This window comes from Meles meles, chromosome 17 (genome assembly GCF_922984935.1).
Source record: "Meles meles chromosome 17, mMelMel3.1 paternal haplotype, whole genome shotgun sequence".
Taxonomy (NCBI): domain Eukaryota; kingdom Metazoa; phylum Chordata; class Mammalia; order Carnivora; family Mustelidae; genus Meles; species Meles meles.
Window position 1 is genome coordinate 9,182,652 of NC_060082.1, and position 20,952 is coordinate 9,203,603.

Below are 20,952 nucleotides of genomic sequence, written 5' to 3' on the forward strand. Positions count from 1 at the left end.
TATTTGGGTTTTGTGTTAAGGGGAGTACATTATACCCGCTCTAAAGGCTTTTTAAAACACTAGCACACACATATATATGCCAAATGCAGACAGGGCTGCAGGCACGCTAAGGAAGCCTTCTTAAGAGGACCACCTTATCAGAGGAATTCCCTTTCCTCACTTCAAAAGAAGTTCCTCTTTCCCATCCTCTCCCACCACCACCAAGAACTAGCACCCGTCCAAGTTCATTTCCCAAGGAAAGGACCCACTGGGAGAACTGACCTTAAACAAGTCACTTTGCTCATCAGTAAAGAAGGGAGTTGGGCTGGAGACTTCCAAGGTCCCTCTATAGCCTGTGGATTAGGGGATTCAAGCTAAGCTAATCCTCCAGCACACACACACACACACACACACACACACACACGAACCCCAGCAGCCCCCTACCCCACACTGCAGGCCCTGGTTCCCCCAGGGGACAGCCAGCTTACCGAGACACACACAACACCCCCACACCACCCAGGAGGAGCAGAGGCAGGACTCTCCCTCCCTCAGCCAGCCAGGCAGTCTCCTGAGGCTGCTGACATCACAAAGGTGTCAACTGGCAACTTCATTGTCATGTGGCTCTCCCCTGGCTCCCCTTCACTTGCAAACGCAGGGAAAGGGTGAGACCTTTCAGAGCCGCCAAGCGGGCAAGCTTCCAGCGGCAGTCTGGGAGTGAGCCGGCCGCCGAGCCACCAAGCCGGGCGGCGGGGCATCGGGCCTCGCGTTTCAACTTCTGTTCGGTTCTCCTGTAATGGAAAATTGCTTTGCACAAAGCTAGAGTGTTACCGTTCTTTCCAGCGCCCCTCCCCCCCAACCCCGCCCCTCGGCAGCCTTCTGATCAGAGGGACGGCGCCCGCAGCGAGGTGGAAGGAGGGTAGTTGCGGCTTCTTACTATGTCCCTTGCCTCAGGCCCTGGGCCCGGGTGGTTACTCTTTTCCTTTGGAATGGGACTGGTCTCGGGGTCAAAGTGTCCAAATAATTGTGAGTGTCAAGCCCAGGAAGTGATCTGCGCAGGAATCCAGTTAGCCGAGTACCCCCCCGACATACCCCTGAGCACCCGGAAGCTGTACTTGAATGATAACCGCATCACCTTTTTGCCAGCGATGAGTCTAGGACTCCTCAGTGACCTTGTTTACTTGGACTGTCGGAATAACCTGATTCGCGAGTTGATGGATTATACCTTCATCGGGGTCTTCAAACTCATCTACCTTGATCTCAGCTCCAACAACCTAACCTTCATCTCCCCACACAGTTTCTCCGTGCTCAGCAACCTGGTGCAGCTGAACATCTCCAACAACCCTCACCTGTTCTCTCTGAACAAGTACACCTTTGCCAACACCAGCTCTCTGAGGTACCTGGACCTCAGAAACACCGGCTTGCAGACCTTGGACCACAATGCCTTCCAAAACCTCATAACACTACAGACCCTGTATCTGAGTGGAAACCCGTGGAAATGCAACTGCTCCCTCCTGGACTTCACCATCTACTTAATAGTGTCCCATCTGAACCATCCAGGTGAGGGTTTGATCGGGTATGGGGACGAGGAGGATGTGATGAAGCAGGAGGAGTTAGTTCCAGAAAAGGTAAAGTCAAAAGATGGCCAGGATGGGAGAAAACTCTGGGGGAAGCTGATCGAAAGCATTCTTATTGCTCTGAAGGATTCACCCTTGGGTTGACTGGAGAGGCAATAGGGTCTGTAGAAAAAGTTCTGGAGGAGGAATCCAGAGAGCTGAGTTCTGGTCCCAAACTCAGCACTGACTAGCAGGCTCCCCTAGGGACAGACCATGTCTTTGATCCTCAGTTCCCTGATCCCTCAGGTGGGGACAATAATATGGCCCAACGTACGATGATGTCGTGTCAACATAAAACGGTGTGTGTGGAAATGATCAAGTTCTTCTACTGCAAAGTAACAAATTCAGGGACACTGTATTCCATTGTATTTTAATCCGTTTGCCTCAGTGACTGAATTTTTCCAAGATCCAAAGTCACGCATGGGCCCTCCAAAAGCCAACAGTATACTGTACCGAGAGAAAGTTCAATAGAGGTGGGGGGAGGGGCACAGGAGTTCCCTAGACAATGAGAGGGGGAGTGGAGAGAAGGGAGAGGAGACGGCTTTTGGGGGCTCCCTTGTCTTCAAGATATTAACCCAACAAGGATGGAGGGAACGGCAGGCATCCACAAAGAACAGGTCAGCGGTGCCCACACTGTCCCACAGGGAGATTCTAATCTCATGGGCAGTTCTCAAGTATTACCTGATAGATTTCCAAGCCAGTTGCTGCCACTCTCTGCACTGCCCACGCCCCTCTGCCATGGGCCCCCGGGCACTCCAGTGCCTCAACCCCCTCTTCTTTTGGGTGACTTTTCTGTCCCATCCTCATCCTCCAATTATCCCACTTTACCGATATCACCTCCACTCAGGACTTCAAGGAAATGGGAAACGACTCTTCATAGAAAGCCTGGAGCCACAGATGTAATCTGGCATAACTCGGCTTTAGATTCAAACCCTGCCAAAACCATGTCATCTCTCCCTTTCCAGAGTGTCCGTTTTTGGAAATATTTTCACGCACCCGCTCCTTTCCCTGAGTATTTGTTCTTGAAAAATATTTTCATGTGCCAGCACCTGCCAAAGCCTCCACCATGAAGTTCTTGCCTGGGTGGCGATAACCCAGAAAGATTCCTGGCCTAAATAATGGGCTTTAAGGGAATCTGGGGGAGAGAGAGCTGAATGGTGGCAGCAAGTGAAAATGTGCTCTCCTGGCCTTCCTTCCAATTGATGGGTCTTAACATGTCTTCCGGGCAGGGCCTGGACTATGGTGAGGCAAGAGTTTCCAGGGATGCAAAATTCAGGGAGATAGTAAGAGTAGGTGACTCCTTACATTTCATGCCCTAGGCACCTGGACCGGCTATTAGAATAAATCAAAAGTTAGAATAAATCAAAAGGAAAGAACTTCATCAGACCATCTTCTTAAGAGTATGAATCCTAAAAGAATGAAGGAACATTTATCTTGGGTAGGTTGCCTTATCTCTCCAGAGAGAATGGCTTCAACTTTTCTCAGTGACTGGTGTTTTGGTGCCTTCTAGAAAGCTCTCTAAAAGAGGGTCACTATTAATCACTCTCATGCATTAAATGTGATTCTCCTGGCCATGTTCATGCCTGGGAAGAAGCTTCCTCTTCTCTTGCCTCGTCCTCATCCTCCATAAGTATGTATTTCCCTCGAGCAAAGCCTGCCAAACAGCCAGGAGGCCCTCCTACTCTGGCTGAAAAGGGTGACCTAGCTTGGTTTCTTCCCCAGTCCCAAAACCTACTGCTTTCCCTGCTGTCAAATCTCCCTCAGTCAAAATTCTGCTTACAGAGTCATGTCTTCTCGAATGCTCAGGCTTGCTGCTTAGGACTCCTTGACTCATTTCATTCTGGGATTGAGAAGAATTGTAAACCAGACCTGTTTCACTGTGTATTTTCGAAAACATCCAAAGCAGGTATCCATCTTGTCAAGCTTATAAGCTCCTCATGAACCAAGAGTCTGTTCTTTTGAGGCAGACAAAGCTTTTATCCACTGGCCAGTCCCCTTCTCCCTAAATACACCCACCACAACTACTGATCTTCTCATCTCTCTCTGCTGTTTGGTGGCCTAGAGGAACCCTCCCAGACCAGTTCATGCACAACTATGGTCTCATTGCCCTGGCTAACAATTGTCATCTCTTGAAAACACTAATGAGCCCAAGGCAAGACATAGAATGATTTATCTTTGTAGAGAGCTTTCCAGTGCTAGAGTTTTTTTCCGACATAAAGTCTCATCTTCTTTACTTTGAGTGTCATACCGACCCATAAACTTTGTGCCCTAGGCCTGTGGAAGAGGCTAGGATTGGTATTATTTACCCTCTCATGAAAGGGTTGAAAAAACAGACTGGCCCAAAATCACATGGCTAGTAAATGGAAAAAAAAAAAATTGAACCTCCTGATTCAGGTCTTTCTTTTTTTCTTTTTTTAAAAGATTTTATTTTTTTTTATTTATTTATTTGACAGACAGAGATCACAAGTAGGCAGAGAGGCAGGCAGAGAGAGGGAAGCAGGCTCCCCGCTGAGCAGAGAGCCCAATGTGGGGCTCGATCCCAGGACCCTGAGATCAGGACCCAAGCCAAAAGTGCCTCTCAGGTCTTTCTTCAGGAGACTACTATATCTCAAATTTCTGAATTCCATGGTAACTATGATCCTATAAGTCAGTTTAGTTATAAATATAAGCCATGTTATAAGCATATGGTCACAGCATCTAAATTACAGCTTTGTTTCCTATCTGACTACACATGGAACTCACCCAAGATCATGTCTATTAGCTAATGAGCTCTAGCCATCATAAACTCATCACATGCCTGCACGCTCCTTACAAGCCCAAGTTCACCCCAACCCACCCGAACTCTCAAAGAAGGAGCTTAACCTCCATGTTTGCTCACCTTTGTGTCTCAGTCTGGCTGTCCCTTCCCACACATACACACACACACCCCCCATCACAAACACATGTGCAAACACACATATACACACCAACATACATACAAGCACAAAGATGTGCCCATACACACATACTATACCTGCATACCTATATACACACCTGCTCACAGACACAATGTCCCACACATTACACATACATGACACACATATACACATCCATGTGTAGATACATTAACTACACACCCACACATGAAGAGGCACACGCAGACACTGTAGAATTCATAGATGCTTTTCTTGCCCTTCAGCCAGCCCTCAGCACAGTGGAAGATATTTATTTCGTGTGACTCGCACATGATTCATGCCTCTGTTAAGTGGAAATATCTTTGCAATTGACGAACGCTCAAGCTCAGTTAGACCCACCTCTTATACCACCTTGGCTACCAAAGGGTGATCTTCGGTACGTTCCAAAATGGGGTGTATACATCTCTCTCCCCGTGTACCCACATTGAGGGATCTCAGAAGAATCTCTTTGAAATGAGCTGAGTAACATGGTTATTTAGAAAGAAGAATCCACTGAAGTCAGGAACTTCCATGCTACCACTCAGTTCCTCTGTGTAAATATCTATGTATCAATATCTATCCATTTCATCCATGCAAATATCTACTGAGTCCTATTATGTGCCCAACAAGTGGTCATGGAGAGAACCTTGAGCTGTGCGTGGAGACTCACATGACTATGGTTATCTGCCCTATGTATGTCCCATGTCTAGTGAGGGACAGCAGAACTATCCTACTGGACAGAGCAGGACAAAAGAGGCCACCAGGTACCTACTGGGTGGACCAGGCACTTGGGATAGCCACAGTGGCAGCTGGGGAAGGGCAGCTGCAGACAGGGGAAAACCCATGTTAAAGAGCTCGGGTTGGAGTGAAGCAGACCTGAATTATAACCCTAGCCCCGCCACTTGCTATTTATAGGCTATAAGAGAAGTTACTTAACCTCTCTGAACTTCAACTTCCTCATCTTTCAGACAGGTATAATAATAGAACGAACCTATCTAGGCTGCTGAGATGAGAACGCTTACAAACTGCCATTAGCATTGAGTCTTGCACACCAAAAAGCACTCAATAAATGAATAATTGGCAGATGTGGGAAAGATACGGGATACTTAGAAGAGTAGCAGACATCAGTCAGGTGACCCCAGGATAAACAGTAGACCTCAGGAAGCCTTGGCACATATGGAATGAGAGGACAGTGCACCCTGTGCACAAAACATGTCTATAGGGATGCATGGGAGGGGGATATAGATAGGATGTTGAAAGGTGAGCATCAGGTCCCAGGGCTCTAATTCCTGGGAAAATGGGACAGAGGGAATCTTAGAGGGAGGTGGGCATTAGACAAGTTATGAATGCAGGAGTTCAGACTGGGGAACAAAACCAGAAGCCTGAGTCAAGGCTTGGTCTCAGCCTGGACCAGAAGACTCAGGACTGGGCCAGTAGTAGCAAAGTGGTTCTTCCTGAGTCTGGAACTGGAGTTCTAGCTAAAGACAAGCCCCACTTGCAGGAACAGGTGCGGACATGCAGAGAGCTTTCAAGGAATGAGGGAAAGGAGGTCCAACTATGGGGCAGACATGCCCTTGAAAGCAAGAAGTCACCTACATGGTGTGATTTTGTTATCTGAAGAGGACATTGCCCCCATTCACTGCTCACCACTGAGCTAAAATTAGCCATTAGAGAGTTTACCCCTTTGAATCCCCCCAAAGTGCCCAAATCTTGAAGAGGACCCTGCAAAACTATATGAACTTCTGGGCCGAATAATACCAGTGCCCTCAAGCCTTTATCAGTTCTCACATCAGAGGCAGAAGTGAATGCTTGAGAAATACAATTAGCTAAGATTAATTCTGCAGCAGTGGGGAACCTTGAAGGAAGCCAAGGTACAGGAAAGAAATGGGGAGATCTTAAAACAAAAGATGTGAAGAAGAGAAAACACAACTTCCCCCATGTACCATGTTGGCTCAGCCAATCCCCCTAAAGGGGCTGTAGAGAAGGCTAAATGTTTATTTACCTTCTTTCATCATAAAGCTACACTGAATAGGAATACAAAAATTTTCCCACATTGGCAAGAGATTTGATGCTATTATCAAAGGTCTTCATCCAAAGACACCCTCCAATGACATACTCACCAGATGCACTGAAAACCATTCTGTCCTCAAAGAGCGTACCTACTCACTTTGTAAATGTGAAAATCACAGCAGAAATGGAGGTCAGTTATAAAGTGCTGGTCACCCAGAAGCTCTGATCAATGCAGAGTTAAAAACAGACCCACAGATTCCATTTTCTTTTTGGCCTTGGTCAGCAAATAGGAAGACTGATTCCTGGCTGGAACTGTAATTTCCCAGGCATTAATGCTCTTTGAAGGTGAGAGTAGCAATTAAGCTCTTCCCAGGATAGAGCTGCCTCGTAGGACAGGGTTGAATGCTTCTGAAGATGCTCTCAAAAGATCACGCAACTCTAAGCTCCAGGACATAAGGATCCTGGCCTCCATCCTGTCTTCTCCCAAAGTCTAGTCTAGCGCTGTCCAACGAGAAAGTCTCTGCTGAGGTAGAAATGGCCAGTATCTGTGCTGTCCAATGTGGTGGCCCCTAGCCACATACGGCTATGGAGCTCTTGAAATTAGACTACTGAGGAACGGAATTTAATTTTATGTTGTTTCAAATCATGTAAGTGGCCCCATGAATGACCACTGGCCACCATATTGGTCAGGACAGCCTTTTAATATAAGATGCTTGAGCTGGAAATTTAGAATCTCGCCTCCTCACAGGTAAGTGGCTATTGAGCCACGCCCAACATGAAAATCTCCTGATTCCATGTTTTCCTCCCCCATGCCATGACCTCTCCTTACTCTTAGACACACCCCAGTCCATTCGACTCTGCAATATTTGTTGTATGTTCCTTATATGCCCAACATTGTATTTTAATGCTGGAGTGCTTTCAACACAGAAAAAAGAAGTCATAATTGCCATCTTTAATAAGACAAGATACAAGGGATACAAGAATATTCTTGGGATACAAGAAAGAGAAAACACAACTGAAAGCCAAGAGGTCCTGTCCTGGTCCCAACAATGCCACTGGGTGAGGTGGGGCCGGCCCTTTCCCTCTGAGACTCACTTGTCTTTGAAATAAAAAGAGAGTAGGATTAGATACTCTCTAGAGCCCCTTCTAGCTGGTAGTGTATGGAACTAAATGGAAAGATAGGGTGCACTTAACTGTAGGAGGACAGCGGTGATCCGCAGATAGGGTCCCAGATAGGCAATGGAATGGATCAGTGCTGACATGGAGGCATTCCTGGAGAAGCAGTCCACAGTCACATAATTAGGACATGCACATAATTGGGAAGCAGGCAGCCTCAACCTCCTTGCACTGTCCTACCTTCCATCTTAAGCATCGTCTACTTGACTAGAACAGTATCTCCATCCCCAGGGAACTCAGTGCCCAAGACTGTCCTCCCAGGCCTGGCCTACTCAACCAGTGGTTCTCAAATTCCAGTGGTCACAGAAACCCCAGGCCCCATATTCAGAGATTCTGGTTGGGGACAATGCAAATCCTTAGGCCATATTTTGAGAGACTTCTGTTCTGGCTTCTGTTCTAGATCTACAGCAGCTGCTCCCACTGGTGAATAAATTGATTTGCACTGGGATGCTGAGTGGCTAATACTGTTTTGACATGTCTCCCTCAAGGGGCGTTTGCAATGTGACAGAAAGCAACAAGAAACAGTGAGAGACTGGAAAGTGACAGACTGCCAGGGATAGAAGTGGGGGTGGTTTGAGGGCAGAGGGTCCCTCTCTGTCAGGTCTTAAATTACCGTCCTGAAGCAGTCCTGGGTGATCGGATGGTGGGGCCTGCAAATCGGAGAGGAGTCTGGGCAGGAGTGCTGCAGAGGCAAGGGGACAAAGCCACTCAGGGACATCTGCCAGGAGCAGATGGGTTGGGTCATGTGCTGTTCCAGGTCCACGTCATCTTGAGGGCATTTTGAGCAGAGAACATCTTAGTTTCATTCCAAAGCTACTTCATCCTGAATTCAAGGCTGCTGTAATAGGATAATGGCCCCATTTCAACCCACCAAGTACAAAGTCATCTACAACTGTGCCAAGACTTAGATTTCCAGAATGAATTCAGGTCCTTGCACTCTTCCACTATTAATGTTAACCCATCTTCTCCATCAGAGAAATTGTGGCAAAGACCGGATGCCCAGAATGGGAACAGCTGGGCAGCAGACATTTCCAAGGCTGTCAGCTGCTTGGCCAGCCTGTCTCTTTTACCTTCTCACAAACACCCCGCTGGGAGCCAGAAGAGCAGCCTCATGAGTGCAATAGGGGGGCTGGGAGGGGCACAACAGGGTCAGCGATCCCTAAACCACCCAGAAGAGCCAAGAAGGGAGTGGGAGGTCAGCACGTGCAGTTTAGGAAGGATTCTGAGTAGTTCTCACACGCTCTTGAGCTCAGCCCACTTGAGATCCTTGGAAGGAGGTGATCCAAAGTCCCTTCGAGCTCAGAAATGCCCAACCTCTGTGCATGGCCTCCCTGGTCACCCAGCACCACCTCTGGAAGGCAGTAGGGCAAGGCTGGCCAAAGCAGCCAACCTCAGGCTCCTTATCTCTAGAAGCGAAGAGCTCTCCAGCCTGGAGATAATCCAGCAGGGTGTGGATGTGGCTAGAAAGAGAAACAGGGATCCAGCCGAGAAGGGCCTTTGAAGTATTCTCTGGGGAGCATACAGTGCAGCATGAGCAGCTCTGGGAGGCAGGCGAGCCTGGGTGCAGGGCTAGGACGCTCCTGTGGGCATCCAGGTAAGGCAGGAAGGTGGTCTACGGCAGCAGATGAGGAAGTCCAGACAGGTTAGAAGGAACCATTTAAAAGATAGAAGCAGGAATGCCTGGGTGGCTCAGCCAATTGAGTGTCTGTCTTTGGCTTAGGTTATGATCCCAGGGTCCTGGGATCGAGTCCCATATGGGGCTCCCTGCTCAGCTGATGGCCTGCCTCTCCCTCTGCCTGCTGCTTGCTCTGCTTGTGCACTTGCTTTCTCTCTCTGACAAATAAATAAATGAAATCTTTTTAAAAAGAAGAAGAAGAAGAAGAAGAGGAAGAAGGTAGAAGCAATAGGACTCTGGACTGAACTAGATTCTCCCAAGTTCCCAGTACTCCCTTCATGACTTCTGGCACAATTCTAAGTAATTAATAGATTTGAATATTTAACATTCATCTTCTCTGATAGACAATAAGTTCTATGAGAACAAAGAACATGTCTGAATCTTTAGAAACTAGCTCAAGGCCTGACACAGAAAAAAGGCTCAATAAATATTTATTGAGAAATCAATGAATAAATGAGATGTGGAAAATAACGGGAAAGATTTCACTTGAATAGCTCTGGAGGGTTCCCTGGGATGGACACTCTTGGAGGAGGGACAGCAAGGAGCTTAAGGGAGAACCATGACCCATCTTGAGTGTGTTGAGTGGGAGGGCCCCCGTGAAATGGATGTTCTGACCTGAAATCCAGAATAAAGAATAGAATATATATTTGAGAATCATCAGCTCAATTGAGATCAATTGAGATCATTCAGAGATCAACTGGTGATCTCTGAAATCCAACGAAGGATGAGATAGGCCGGCAAAAGAGTTTAGAATGGGCAGGGGGTGAAGGGCCAAGAAGAGCCACCCCCGGGGGTGCCCTGGACAGGAGCAGCCAGGGAAAAGAAAGGAAATCAGAGAAGGGTGGCCTCACAGAAGCTAAGAGAGGAAGAGTTTCAAAGAGTAGAAGCTGGTCAAGTAAGGATTGAAAAGTGTCCATCACATTTAGCTACCAAGGGGTCCCTGATGTCTTAGAGAATTCCAGTGCCACAGTGGGAGTGGACAGTGGGTTACAGAATGAACAGCAAGGAAGAAAAGGGGTGCAGAAAAAATGTAAACTTGGGGTGCCTGGCTGGCTCAGCTGGTGGAACATGTGACTCTTGATCTCAGGGTTGTGTAGATCTTCCTTGAAAAAAAAATATGCAAACTCTTCCAGGAAGTTCGGCTGTGGGCTGAGGAGACAGGGTGATAGATGGAGGGGAACTGTACATAGGGGTATTTCTTTTCTTGGAGCAAAGAGGTCCATGCATGTGTTTATCTGCTGCTGAGAAGGAGTCAGTGCAGGGCAGAGACTCGGGACAGGGGAAATGACTCATGTGGAGGCAGGAGTGGTTGGACTCCAGAACCAAATGGAAGGTCAGCCTTAAACTGGGAAAGTCCCTTCGTCTGGGGGACTCCTCTTCGTCTCCTTGTAGAGAAGGAAGCAAGGGTAAGCACGCAGAGGCCTGAGTGTGAGGATGTGGGCCAAATGGAATCAAGCAGCCCACCTGAGAGTCCCACTTTTTCTTTCAGTGAGATAAAAGACAAAGAACAACTTTATATCTAGAAAAGTAAAGCGTTTCTCATGCTGTTTTCTTTTTTTTTCTTCTTTTGGTGTTAATTCATTCTCTTTTATTCTTTTTCCTTTTTTAAATTTACTTTTTCCTTTTTAAATTTTATTTTTAAATTTAAATGAGATTTAATTTAAATTTAAATTTAAAAATTAAAATGAAATTTAATTAATTAATGTATTATTGTATTATTGGTTTCAGAGGCAGAGGTCAGTGATTCATTGGTCTTCTATAATACCCAGGGCTGCCCATGCTATTTTCTAGGCGATCCTAAAATATCCCTTTGGTCTCGAGATGATCATACTCCTGGTTGAACAGGCAAGATTAAGACAGACTCTGGATTCAAAGTACCTGGTTTTTAATCTTGTCTCAGTCACTTACAAGCTGGGCCACAGTCTGCACAGGAACCAGGATCCTCATCTGCAAAATGGTGATATGTTAGTACCTATTTCTTGGGTCATTGTGCTAATTAAATGAAATAACCCACATGAAGATTTTAGAAGTGCACAGAGTCAGTGTTCAACTAATGTTAGCTGCTGCCATTGCTGGGACAATTCTAGGTGGTGGCTGTGGATGCCACATGAGGTACAGAGAAGGGGGAGAGCCGTGTGGGGGACAGAAACAGGGTAAATGGTGTTCTGATGCTGCCTGCCGTCTGCTGAGCTGCACTGGACAGGGAGTCCAGCTTGGGTGGGAGTGGGATGCCTGGAGCTTTAAGGGTGGGGAATCGTGTTTTAAAACCTTCAAAGTGACAGCATTAGGTTAAAAAAAAAAAACAAAAAACAAAAAACAAGACATAATGCCAAGGCCTGGGCCAGGCACTGGGCACACAGCTAAGAACAGAAACAGACACGCTGCGACAGAACTTCTGCTCTAGCACAGAGGAAGAAATTAGCAAATAAATATATGACACGATGTCAAGTGATGATAAGGGCTATGGAAGAAAATACGGGAAGGGAAGGGAGAGAGTATGCCTGGGATGGAAGACTGGCAGATCTTTTCTGTTGGGGGTACTAAGGCGGTGACATTTGAGCAGAGAACTGAATAGAGTGAGGGGACAAGCTATGGAAATAAGACGTGGAGGAGGGGGACTTTCTAGACAGAAGAGCAAATGCAAAGGCCCTGGGGTGGAACGAGGGTATAGATGTATTAGAAGGGGAGTATGGTGGAGACAGATGAAGGAAGGAGACAGAAAATTAGAGAGAGGCCTGATCAGGTAGGACCCCTAGGCTAAGGAGACGCTTCTGATTTTGTTCTAAGTGTGACAGGAAATCATGAAAGAGTTTTGAGCAGGGAGGCAGCATGACCTATGACCTGCAGAGGGCTCCCCATGCGGGTAAGAAGGGTTGTCACAGTTCAGGCGAGGGAGGGAGGTAAGGGTCCAGACGACAATAAGACAAAAGAAACAGGATATGTTTGGAAAGTAAGACTAACAGGAATGGCTTTGAGATATGGCTCGTGATGTGAGAGGGGAAGCAAGGAGAGCTTTCTGCATGGGTGACTGGTGATCGGTGCTTCTGCTACTGAACTTTTCCCAATTGCCTCTTATCCATGAGGACAACTGTCCACTACCCGGGCTTTTCTGAGCAGATGGGCAGTTATATGAAGCAGGCTCAGCTCTAGACCAAACTGAAAAGAAACTCGAATTTGCCTTTAGCTTCAGAGAACCAACCGGTACCATCCCCCAGCCTGGCCGGTGGGCTGGCTCCCCACCCCCATCAAAACCTCACTCAAGAACGGTGGTAGCAAGAGTTGTCTCCCGGGTAAGGCTTAAGCTCTTAGCTCCTTTGTCAGAAGACTATACACTTTAAGCCTTATTTTGTTGGCGGAAGGAAAGGTTCTATCTCCTGTTGGCATTATTCTGGGTTCTGACAAGTGCCCGAGAAGGGATTAGGAGGAAAAGGGGTTTCTGTAACTGCAGATCATGCCCATATACAACCCCTTATACAAAAGGCCAGTCCTGAAGCATGAGCACCTCTACAGCACAAGAAGAATCGGGTTGAACTTGCTGGTTTGAAGGTCTTTCCTGTAATGTTCTAACCATCTATGAGTCACTTGTAACATTTTACCAAAATATGGACTCTTTATCCAAGGGGGGGGGGAATTGTATTAGAGAAGAACTGTAGTGCCTAAGCCCAAATCATCCAAATCTTTATGTTTTCAAGATGCCAGGGATGGTTTAGACCAGGAGTCAGCACTGTTTTCTATAAAACCCAGACAGTAAATATTTTAGGCTTTGTGGACCCCCGTTGCAACTCCTCCATTTGGCCATCTGTGACCTGAAAGCAGTCATAGAAAGTATGTAAATAAATGGGTATGGTGTTTTCCAAGAAAAATTTATTTACAAAAATAGGAGGCGGGTTGGATTTGGCTTGTGGAACCCGGGCTTATGCCATCAAGGGGAGACAGACAGGTGATGAGAAAAAAGGCACTCTTGGTAGGAAAGGTAGAAGACCACACATGAGGGTCTGAGGACAGGGCCCTACTGGCTGGTTGGCTTTGGCATTGTTGGGCTGCTATGTGGTCCAATCTAGGTTCCCCCCTAGAGAGTCATTTCCTCTGGGCCATCTAGAGTGTAACAAGATATAACAGTGGTCCCTTCAAATTCTAGTCGGGAGCTGGTCCTAAACAGTGAGGCCAAAGACACAATGAGGTTGTATGAGGTCAGACCAGTAGCCCACCCATTCTTTCCCGTATGCATTCAATAGACATTTATTGAGCATCTACTGTGTGCCAGGCACTCGGGATACAAAAGTGAACAAAGAGGGCCTCTGTTCTCATACAGTTCTCTAACACAAGTGGGAAGTAGTGATAAGTACCTTTTGATGCCACGCCCACAGCACCTGCATCCCTAGCTGCGTTTAGCCTCGCTTCCTTCTCTGCAGTCTCAGAGGACTGAAGAGTGCCCCTTCCAAGCTCAAGACTCACCCCTCCATTTGGACCTTGGGACCATCTCTTTCTGACTCCTCTGGGACTTCACACTCCTTTGTTCACTGAATCTTCTCCAAACTCTTACAAGGGAAGAGGGATTAGTACTTGTCTAGTAGTAGAGTCGTAGAGTCCAGAGTGGCAAGGGGTTAGCCGACCCACCTATGATCTTCCATGTCCCCGGGCTCACTATCCTCTAGCTGGGCATTTTGTCAATGACATTGACCCCAATGGGTATTAATAACATAATATTTCATTCATTCAACAACCATGCTTTGAGCTCTAGTATGGGTGAAGCACTGTTCTAGGTGTTGAGGGTACAAAAGTGAACCACACAGACAAAAATCCAGGTCTTCATGGAGTTTATAGTCTAGTAGGCAGAGGCACTCAGAGGCTGATAGAAACCAGTGCTGCACTCTCAGTAGTAGGTACAGTTTAGTAGAGAAGGGAGCCTCCAAATTCCATCCTCAGTGTATGTTGTCACCACGTGGAGGCTCAACCCTCCACACAGTCCAGGTGGTTCCTGAGCAAACGCGCCAGCACGGGGGGCTCACAACCTGCACTTGGCTCCTTGGGAGCCTGCAGCAAACCAGAACTGTGGTCCCTGCAGCCCAACAAAGGAGCAGTTTGTCTTAGAACCACTGGATTCATACCAGGTTTCTGAAAGGTAGGCTTCCTGGGCTCCTGCACTAACAGATGTGATTCTAAGCCCCAGAAACTCTTGCTCCTGCAGACACCTGGTTCTGACAAATAGGTCTTCTGTCTGGGAGTAACATGCTATATGTAGAAATAAACAACGTGAGGGGTGGGGGGTATTGTTTCCTTAGGAACTATTTGTAGGAAGAATTTAAACATTAATGACACCTGTAATTGTACCTGGGAGCTTTAACTGGGACAAATGCCCTGGGCCCATGGAATGGGGCTGAGAGAGGGAGGACATGGGGGCTAGTCACCTGGTTCTAATATGAATGAAGACCCTAGAGTTGTGCAGTACACAGCATGTACAACTGTACTTGGTAGCCTTTTGTCAGGAAATCAAGAAAGCCAGGAAGGGAATAACTGATAAACAATTATTCATTCTATAGCATGGGAATAATTAAAACTGCTCAATGCAGTGGTCAAGAGTGGAGTTTAATTTTGTAAAGCACTTTCTATGATGCCCACCACACACCAGGCATCCAGGATCAGTAGATGGGCCTATAATTTCTAATGACATCAGACCAGAATAGGAAAACAATGTGTGACTATCAAACTAATGAAGAGGAAATGAAATAATAAAATGAAAAGCTACAAAGTAGAGAGAAACAGACATAAAACTAAGTGGGACCAATGGAAAACAAATAGATCAGTCTAACATTAAATGTTAATGAAATAATTACAAAGTTTGCTAGACTGGATGGAAAACAAAACCCAGCTACACGCTGCTTACAAAATTATGTCTTAAATATAGGAACATAGAAAGGTTAGAAATAAAAGGATGGAGGGGTGCCTGGGTGGCTCAGTGGGTTAAAGCCTCTGCCTTCGGCTCAGGTCATGATCTCAGGGTCCTGGGATCAAGCCCCACATCAGGCTCCCTGCTCAGAGGGGAGCCTCCTTTCTCCCTCTCTGCCTACTTGTGATCTCTGTCTGTCAAATAAATAAATAAAATCTTAAAGAAAAATAAAAGGATGGTAAAAGATTAACAAGGCAAACACTAACCAAAAGAAATTTGATGGAGCCATACTCATGACAAAGCAGACTTTAAAGCAAGAAGCGTTACCAGAAATAACAAGAGATGTTGCTCAGTGGGAAGAGGGTAACTCTACCAAGAAGAGGAAACGGTTAGAACTTTCTAGACATCTAATAACATATCTTCATTATATGTGAGGTAAATGTGACAGAGCTCTACGAAGAAGTAGTAAAGGCACAATCAAAACGTGGTGAGTTGAAGTTCCTTCTCGCAGTAGCTAATAGACAATTAATAGACTGATAACAACCAAGAGACAATAGTTTTTGTAGATTAAAAAAAAGTCAGTAAAGCTATAAATAGCAAAGTCAACAAAGATACAGAAGACCTGTATAAAATCACAACCTAATTGGCATCCATAGAACAACACACTCAGCAGAGACAGAATACACATCTTCTGGGGGCACAGGCAAAATTCATTAAAACTGACTTTATGCTCAGCCAGAAAGCAAATTCTCAATAAATTTCAAGGGCCTGAAATCATAGAGAGTATGTCTCTGACCACTAGAGTTAAAAGAGAATTCAACAATAAAAACATTACTAGAGGGGCACCTGGGTAGCTCAGTCAGTTAAACATCTGCCCTCGGCTCAGGTCATGATCCCAGGGTCCTGGGATTGAGCCCCACATTGGGCTCCCTGCTCAGCAGGGAGCCTGCTTCTCCCTCTGTCTGCTGCTCCCCCTGCTTGTGCTCGCTCTGTCTCTCTGTCAAAATAAAAAAAAAATCTTTAAAAATATATATATTACGGGGCGCCTGGGTGGCTCAGTGGGTTAAAGCCTCTGCCTTCGGCACAGGTCATGATCCCAGAGTCCTGAGATGGAGCCCCGCATCAGGCTCTCTGCTTGGGGGGTGCTTCCCCCTCTCTCTCTCTGCCTGCCTCTCTGCCTACTTACGATCTCTCTCTGATAAATAAATTTTTTAAAATCTTAAAAAAAAAAAAAGAACAAGAATGATCAGTCATGGATTCTGTCTTCCAAGAGTTTTGTCTGTCTGGCTGGGGAGAAAAGATACACTCCTTCTCTGGCCAGCGCACAGTAAGAATGCTATGGAGGGTCTAGGAGCGCGAAGGACCCCGTGCAGTCTGAGCCACGAGGATGAGCGGGCGGGCCGTGGAAACGCCCCTGGGAGCGCATTCATTCTTACCAGACCTTGAAGGAAGGATAGGGAGGACTTGATCAGGCACAAACTGGAGGAAGAAGTATTTGATACAGAAAGAGCAGTGGCGCAAAGCTAGCTCCCGGCAAGGGCAAAACGCCATCAAGGAATTAATAGTTTAATTGGACTGGAGCAAAGGGTGGGCCACTGGAGTGCTAACAGGTGGGGAGGGCGATGGCGAGGTAGAAGGGGGCCAGACAGAGAGGGCTCTGGGAGCCGGGCCAGGGGGTCTACTGTTATTCGCAGGCTTACAGGGGAGTCCAAGGAAGGCTTTGAGCCAGTTTGCCTGGGAAGAGCTGTGCTTGCGGAAGGGAATTCTGGCTGGGCTGTGTGAAATGGTCCAGAGCTGGGCAATGGGGAAAGTGGAGTTAGGGAGACCTGCCAGCAAGTAGGAGGGCACCCACCTTGGCAGTGAGTGGGGAATGGGGAGGGGGAGAGAATGCAGCGGTAGAACCTCCCAGGCCTCCCTCCTGGCAGAGCCACCCACAGTCTGTGCTTAAGAGCCTAACAAAGCCTTCAAATCACAGCTAATTGCCCCTTTCAAGGTAATGCTCCCAAAAGGGACACAGTGTTTCATGTTTAGTCTGCCGCTCAAGCCCTCGTCTGAAAGCCGAATCTTCTTAAAATAGAAGGAGATAAACCCCCGACCCACAGAACCCCACATTTTCCTTTTCCCAATACATCTTTCTTTGTAGAGTCCCGTGTTGGGTCTCTGGCAGTGTGGGGAGGTGACCCAAGCCCCAGACGCCCTCCAGCCAGGCCGAGTGGAGAGAGGACTCCAGGTGTGACTGGGTTCCTGCCCTAAAGAGCAAGTATAATGGAGCCCCTTGGCCCACCCAATTTTCCTCTCCTGAGAGCTCTCCCCATGGGGCAGGGTCCTCCAAGAGGACCTCTTCCTCTCCTTCCCTCTAATCTTTGCACACCGTGGAGGTGACCGCCCCACACTGCCTTCCAGGTCTTGTTCCAGCCTCCACCAAGAGCCAGTCCTCAAAGGTGTCATGGCCTTTCGGCCATCTTCCTGAAAGTAAACAATTCACCATGGATGCCCTGGCCCAGGGGCGAGGCGCAGGGAATGCTGTCGAGCTTGCAGGGGAATTCCACTGCTTCCCAGTCCCAAGGGACCCCTCCCCACCCAGCTCACTGATATCCCTGTTGCTAGGTCCAGGGCAAACCCAATTTCCCTAACTTCATTGGTCACCAAGGATAGGAATACGTTCACATAACCTGGAGCTTCTACCCTAAATTTTAAGGAATGCGCCTCTCTACACTAGTTTGTCTGTGTTTCCCACTTCTGCAAATGAGTGTAGATAGCTCAGTCTGCGTTTTCCATGCCTGGTCCCCTGCCTAGATCCTTCAGGTTATCTAGAAGCCTCTGTGAGTCTCAGTTTTCTTATGTGTAAAACAAGAATAGTATTCTGTGCGTCAAAGTTGTTGTAAGAACCAAACGAGACATTTGTATACCACTTAGCATGTAGTCAGGGTCTGGAAAATATTAGGTGCCATTATAATTTTGAGCATGATTATCTCCAGTCCTGGTCTCCACCCGGCGTCGGAGCTCATTTAAGGAATGCCTGCTGGATACATTCCCCTGGTACCACACACACACACACACACACACACACACACACACACACACACACAGGCACCTCTGCCTCAGCGTGGCGGAACACATGGAGCTAGGAACACGCAGGGTGAGGGCAGACTCCGAGTTCTGTGTGCGAGCCTGTGGCTATTAAATCCTGTCAGTTACCCTGGGAGCAGGTAGCATTCTTTGCGCATGTAACGGTGAGGAAAGGGGATGCAGAGAGGGAAATGGATACCCTGTGAAAGTTTACGGAATTACTAAGTGTCAGTCAGGATTTCAACCCCTGTCTGTCTGGCTCCAGGGCCCACTCTGCTTTCTGGTGTACACTCAAGTCCGGGCACTTGACACGGGGAGGGGCTCGGAGAAGCAGCCAGGCAGCTGAGTCAGCCACTAAAAAGGACTGAAGACTCATGTAGATCCTGTGATGAGCCAGTGATGCCAACCTCCCCTGAGAAGCAGAACTGCCTCTCGCACTGGTTATCCTTTCCCTGAGCTCCCCACAGCCTGATTCCGTGAGCCGAGAACACATGGGAGGCATTTCCAGGGAATCCTGTCCCTCCCGAGTGCTGAGCCGGGTGTGACGCCTTCATGGTCCCTGACGGGACAGAGGCCAGGGTGAGGGAAAGGGACAAGGTGGAGGGGCGAGGTGGGAGCCAAGAAGAGGGAGGGGACAGGGAGATGGTGGGTATCGGTGGGGGGTCTGTGGAAGGTCAACACTCCATGGAGATCTGGCTTGTTTCCACCTTCCCAGCCCCCGTTGTGGTGTCTCGTTCCTTGAGGATCCTTAAGGAGCCAAGTGCAGGGGCACCTGAGTGGCTCCGTCCGTTAAGCCTCTGACTCTTGATCTCGGCTCACATCATGCTCTCCTGGGCCGAGAGATCAAGCCTTGCACTGGGCTCTGTGCTCAGCAGGGAAGCTGCTGGAGATTCTCTTTCCCTCTCCCTCAGAGCCTCCCCACCCTCCCTCTCAGATAAATAAATAAATCTTTAAAAGAAAAAAGGGAGAAGCAGCCAAGCCCCTTTTCGGGAGGCAAGCTGAATGCAGAGACATCAGAAGGGGGGTGAGTGGGAGGGGCAAGGAGCAGTGGGGGTGCAGTGCGTCCCAAACCGACTGTGCCCACCCATCGCCTTGTTGACATGCAGATCCTGATTCGGGAGGGTTGGGGGGTGCCTGAGAGCCTGCTTATCTAAGTCCGTCCAGCTGCCACCCGCGCTGCTGGCCCACAGACCACACTCTCAGTAGCGGGGGTCCGCATGGCCTCTGCCGGGCCCCTCTGGACCTGGGACACTGGCGGTTCTGCTCTTTCCTGCCCGCTGTGTTTTTCCTCACAGATGATCAGAACGCCACGTGCGTGGAGCCCGCAGAGCTGGCGGGGTGGCCGGTCACGCAGGTGGGGAACCCGCTCCGCTACATGTGCATCACGCACCTGGACCACCAGGACTACATCTTCCTGCTGCTCATCGGCTTCTGCATCTTCTCCGCGGGCACCGTGGCCGCCTGGCTCACGGGCATGTGCGCCGTGCTCTACCAGAACGCCCGGCGCAAGGCGAGCGAGGACGAGGTCGAGGAGGAGCACGGGCAGCGGATGGACGGCAGCGGGCGCGTCTTCCAAAGCAGGGTGGACTCGGGCCAGGACGGGTTCCCGCCACTGATTTAGTTGCCAGAGACTGCCATCTGATTATGTCTTTCCCTGGGGCTCCCCGCCTTCTCACTCGCCCTCCCACTCCCTCGCCACCATCTAAACGCCTCTTTAGTAAAACAAATAAAATGTTTGGTGGCCATTTCACAGCTGGTCCTTTCCTGCAGGCATGCCGGGCACTTCCCTGAGCTCAGTGGGATGGTGTAGATCAAAATCTAGAAAAGTCTAGGGGCGCCTGGGTGGCTCAGTGGGTTAAGCCTCTGCCTTCGGCTCAGGTCATGATCCCAGGGTCCTGGGATCGAGCCCCGCATCGGGCTCTCTGCTCTGCAGGGAGCCTGCTTCCTCCTCTCTCCCTGCCTGCCTCTCTGCCTACTTGTGATTTCTCTCTGTCAAATAAATAAAATATTAAAAAAAAAATCTAGAAAAGTCTAGAAAGTTGGTGCACGCAGCTAGATGCTGAGGAAGCCCACCCCAAAAGCAGATCAACTTCTATTTAATGAGGATCTACTATGCCTGTGATTGTGCTGGTAGGAGGGAGAGAGAAACCTACAACTGAGAGGACCTGTCCTTAGAGCAAACAGTTTGGGATGAATTATGATTAATATGAACAAAACGGAGAAAACTGCAAGACTCAATGGCAAGAAGTGACATCAAGAGAACATGTCCAAACATGGCCACGGGCCAACCTCATATCCCATCTCAAGAGGGTCACTAGATCCTATAATACTGACATTAGCTTACAGTGGAAAATTGAGGCCTGGAAAGGTTAAATGAGGGGCTGGTCCATAGCACAGCCCTCCAAAGTCTACGTTCTTTCCTTTCCATGAAGCTGCCTCCCCAGGAAATGTCTAGTGACAGGGCTGAGGGTTCATCATAGATGCCTTGGATGAAACAAAGACAGGCACACAGTGGCGGCCACCGCTCCCTGAGCCCTACCAAGCGCCCAGCATCGTACTCAGCTTTGTACGCATTTTCTCACCGGGTTGACCCTCACAACTGTGGGTCAG

At 48.2% G+C, this 20,952-nt stretch overlaps 1 protein-coding gene across 1 annotated transcript; it reads left to right on the forward strand.

Annotated features, from left to right (window-relative positions):
• Positions 1 to 914: 914 nt before the first annotated feature.
• On the forward strand, positions 915 to 19,963 carry LRRC52 (leucine rich repeat containing 52). The gene is made up of 2 exons (XM_045982222.1): positions 915 to 1,536; positions 19,638 to 19,963. Exons 1-2 carry the CDS (start codon positions 915 to 917, stop codon positions 19,961 to 19,963), a joined length of 948 nt encoding a protein of 315 aa, XP_045838178.1.
• Positions 19,964 to 20,952: the final 989 nt, after the last annotated feature.

Coding starts and splice junctions, on each gene's coding strand:
- LRRC52 (XM_045982222.1), top strand. CDS start 915: ATGTCCCTTGCCTCAGGCCCTGGGCCCGGGTGGTTACTCTTTTCCTTT. Junction 1,537..19,637: donor GTCCCATCTGAACCATCCAG/GTGAGGGTTTGA, acceptor TTTTCCTCACAG/ATGATCAGAACGCCACGTGC.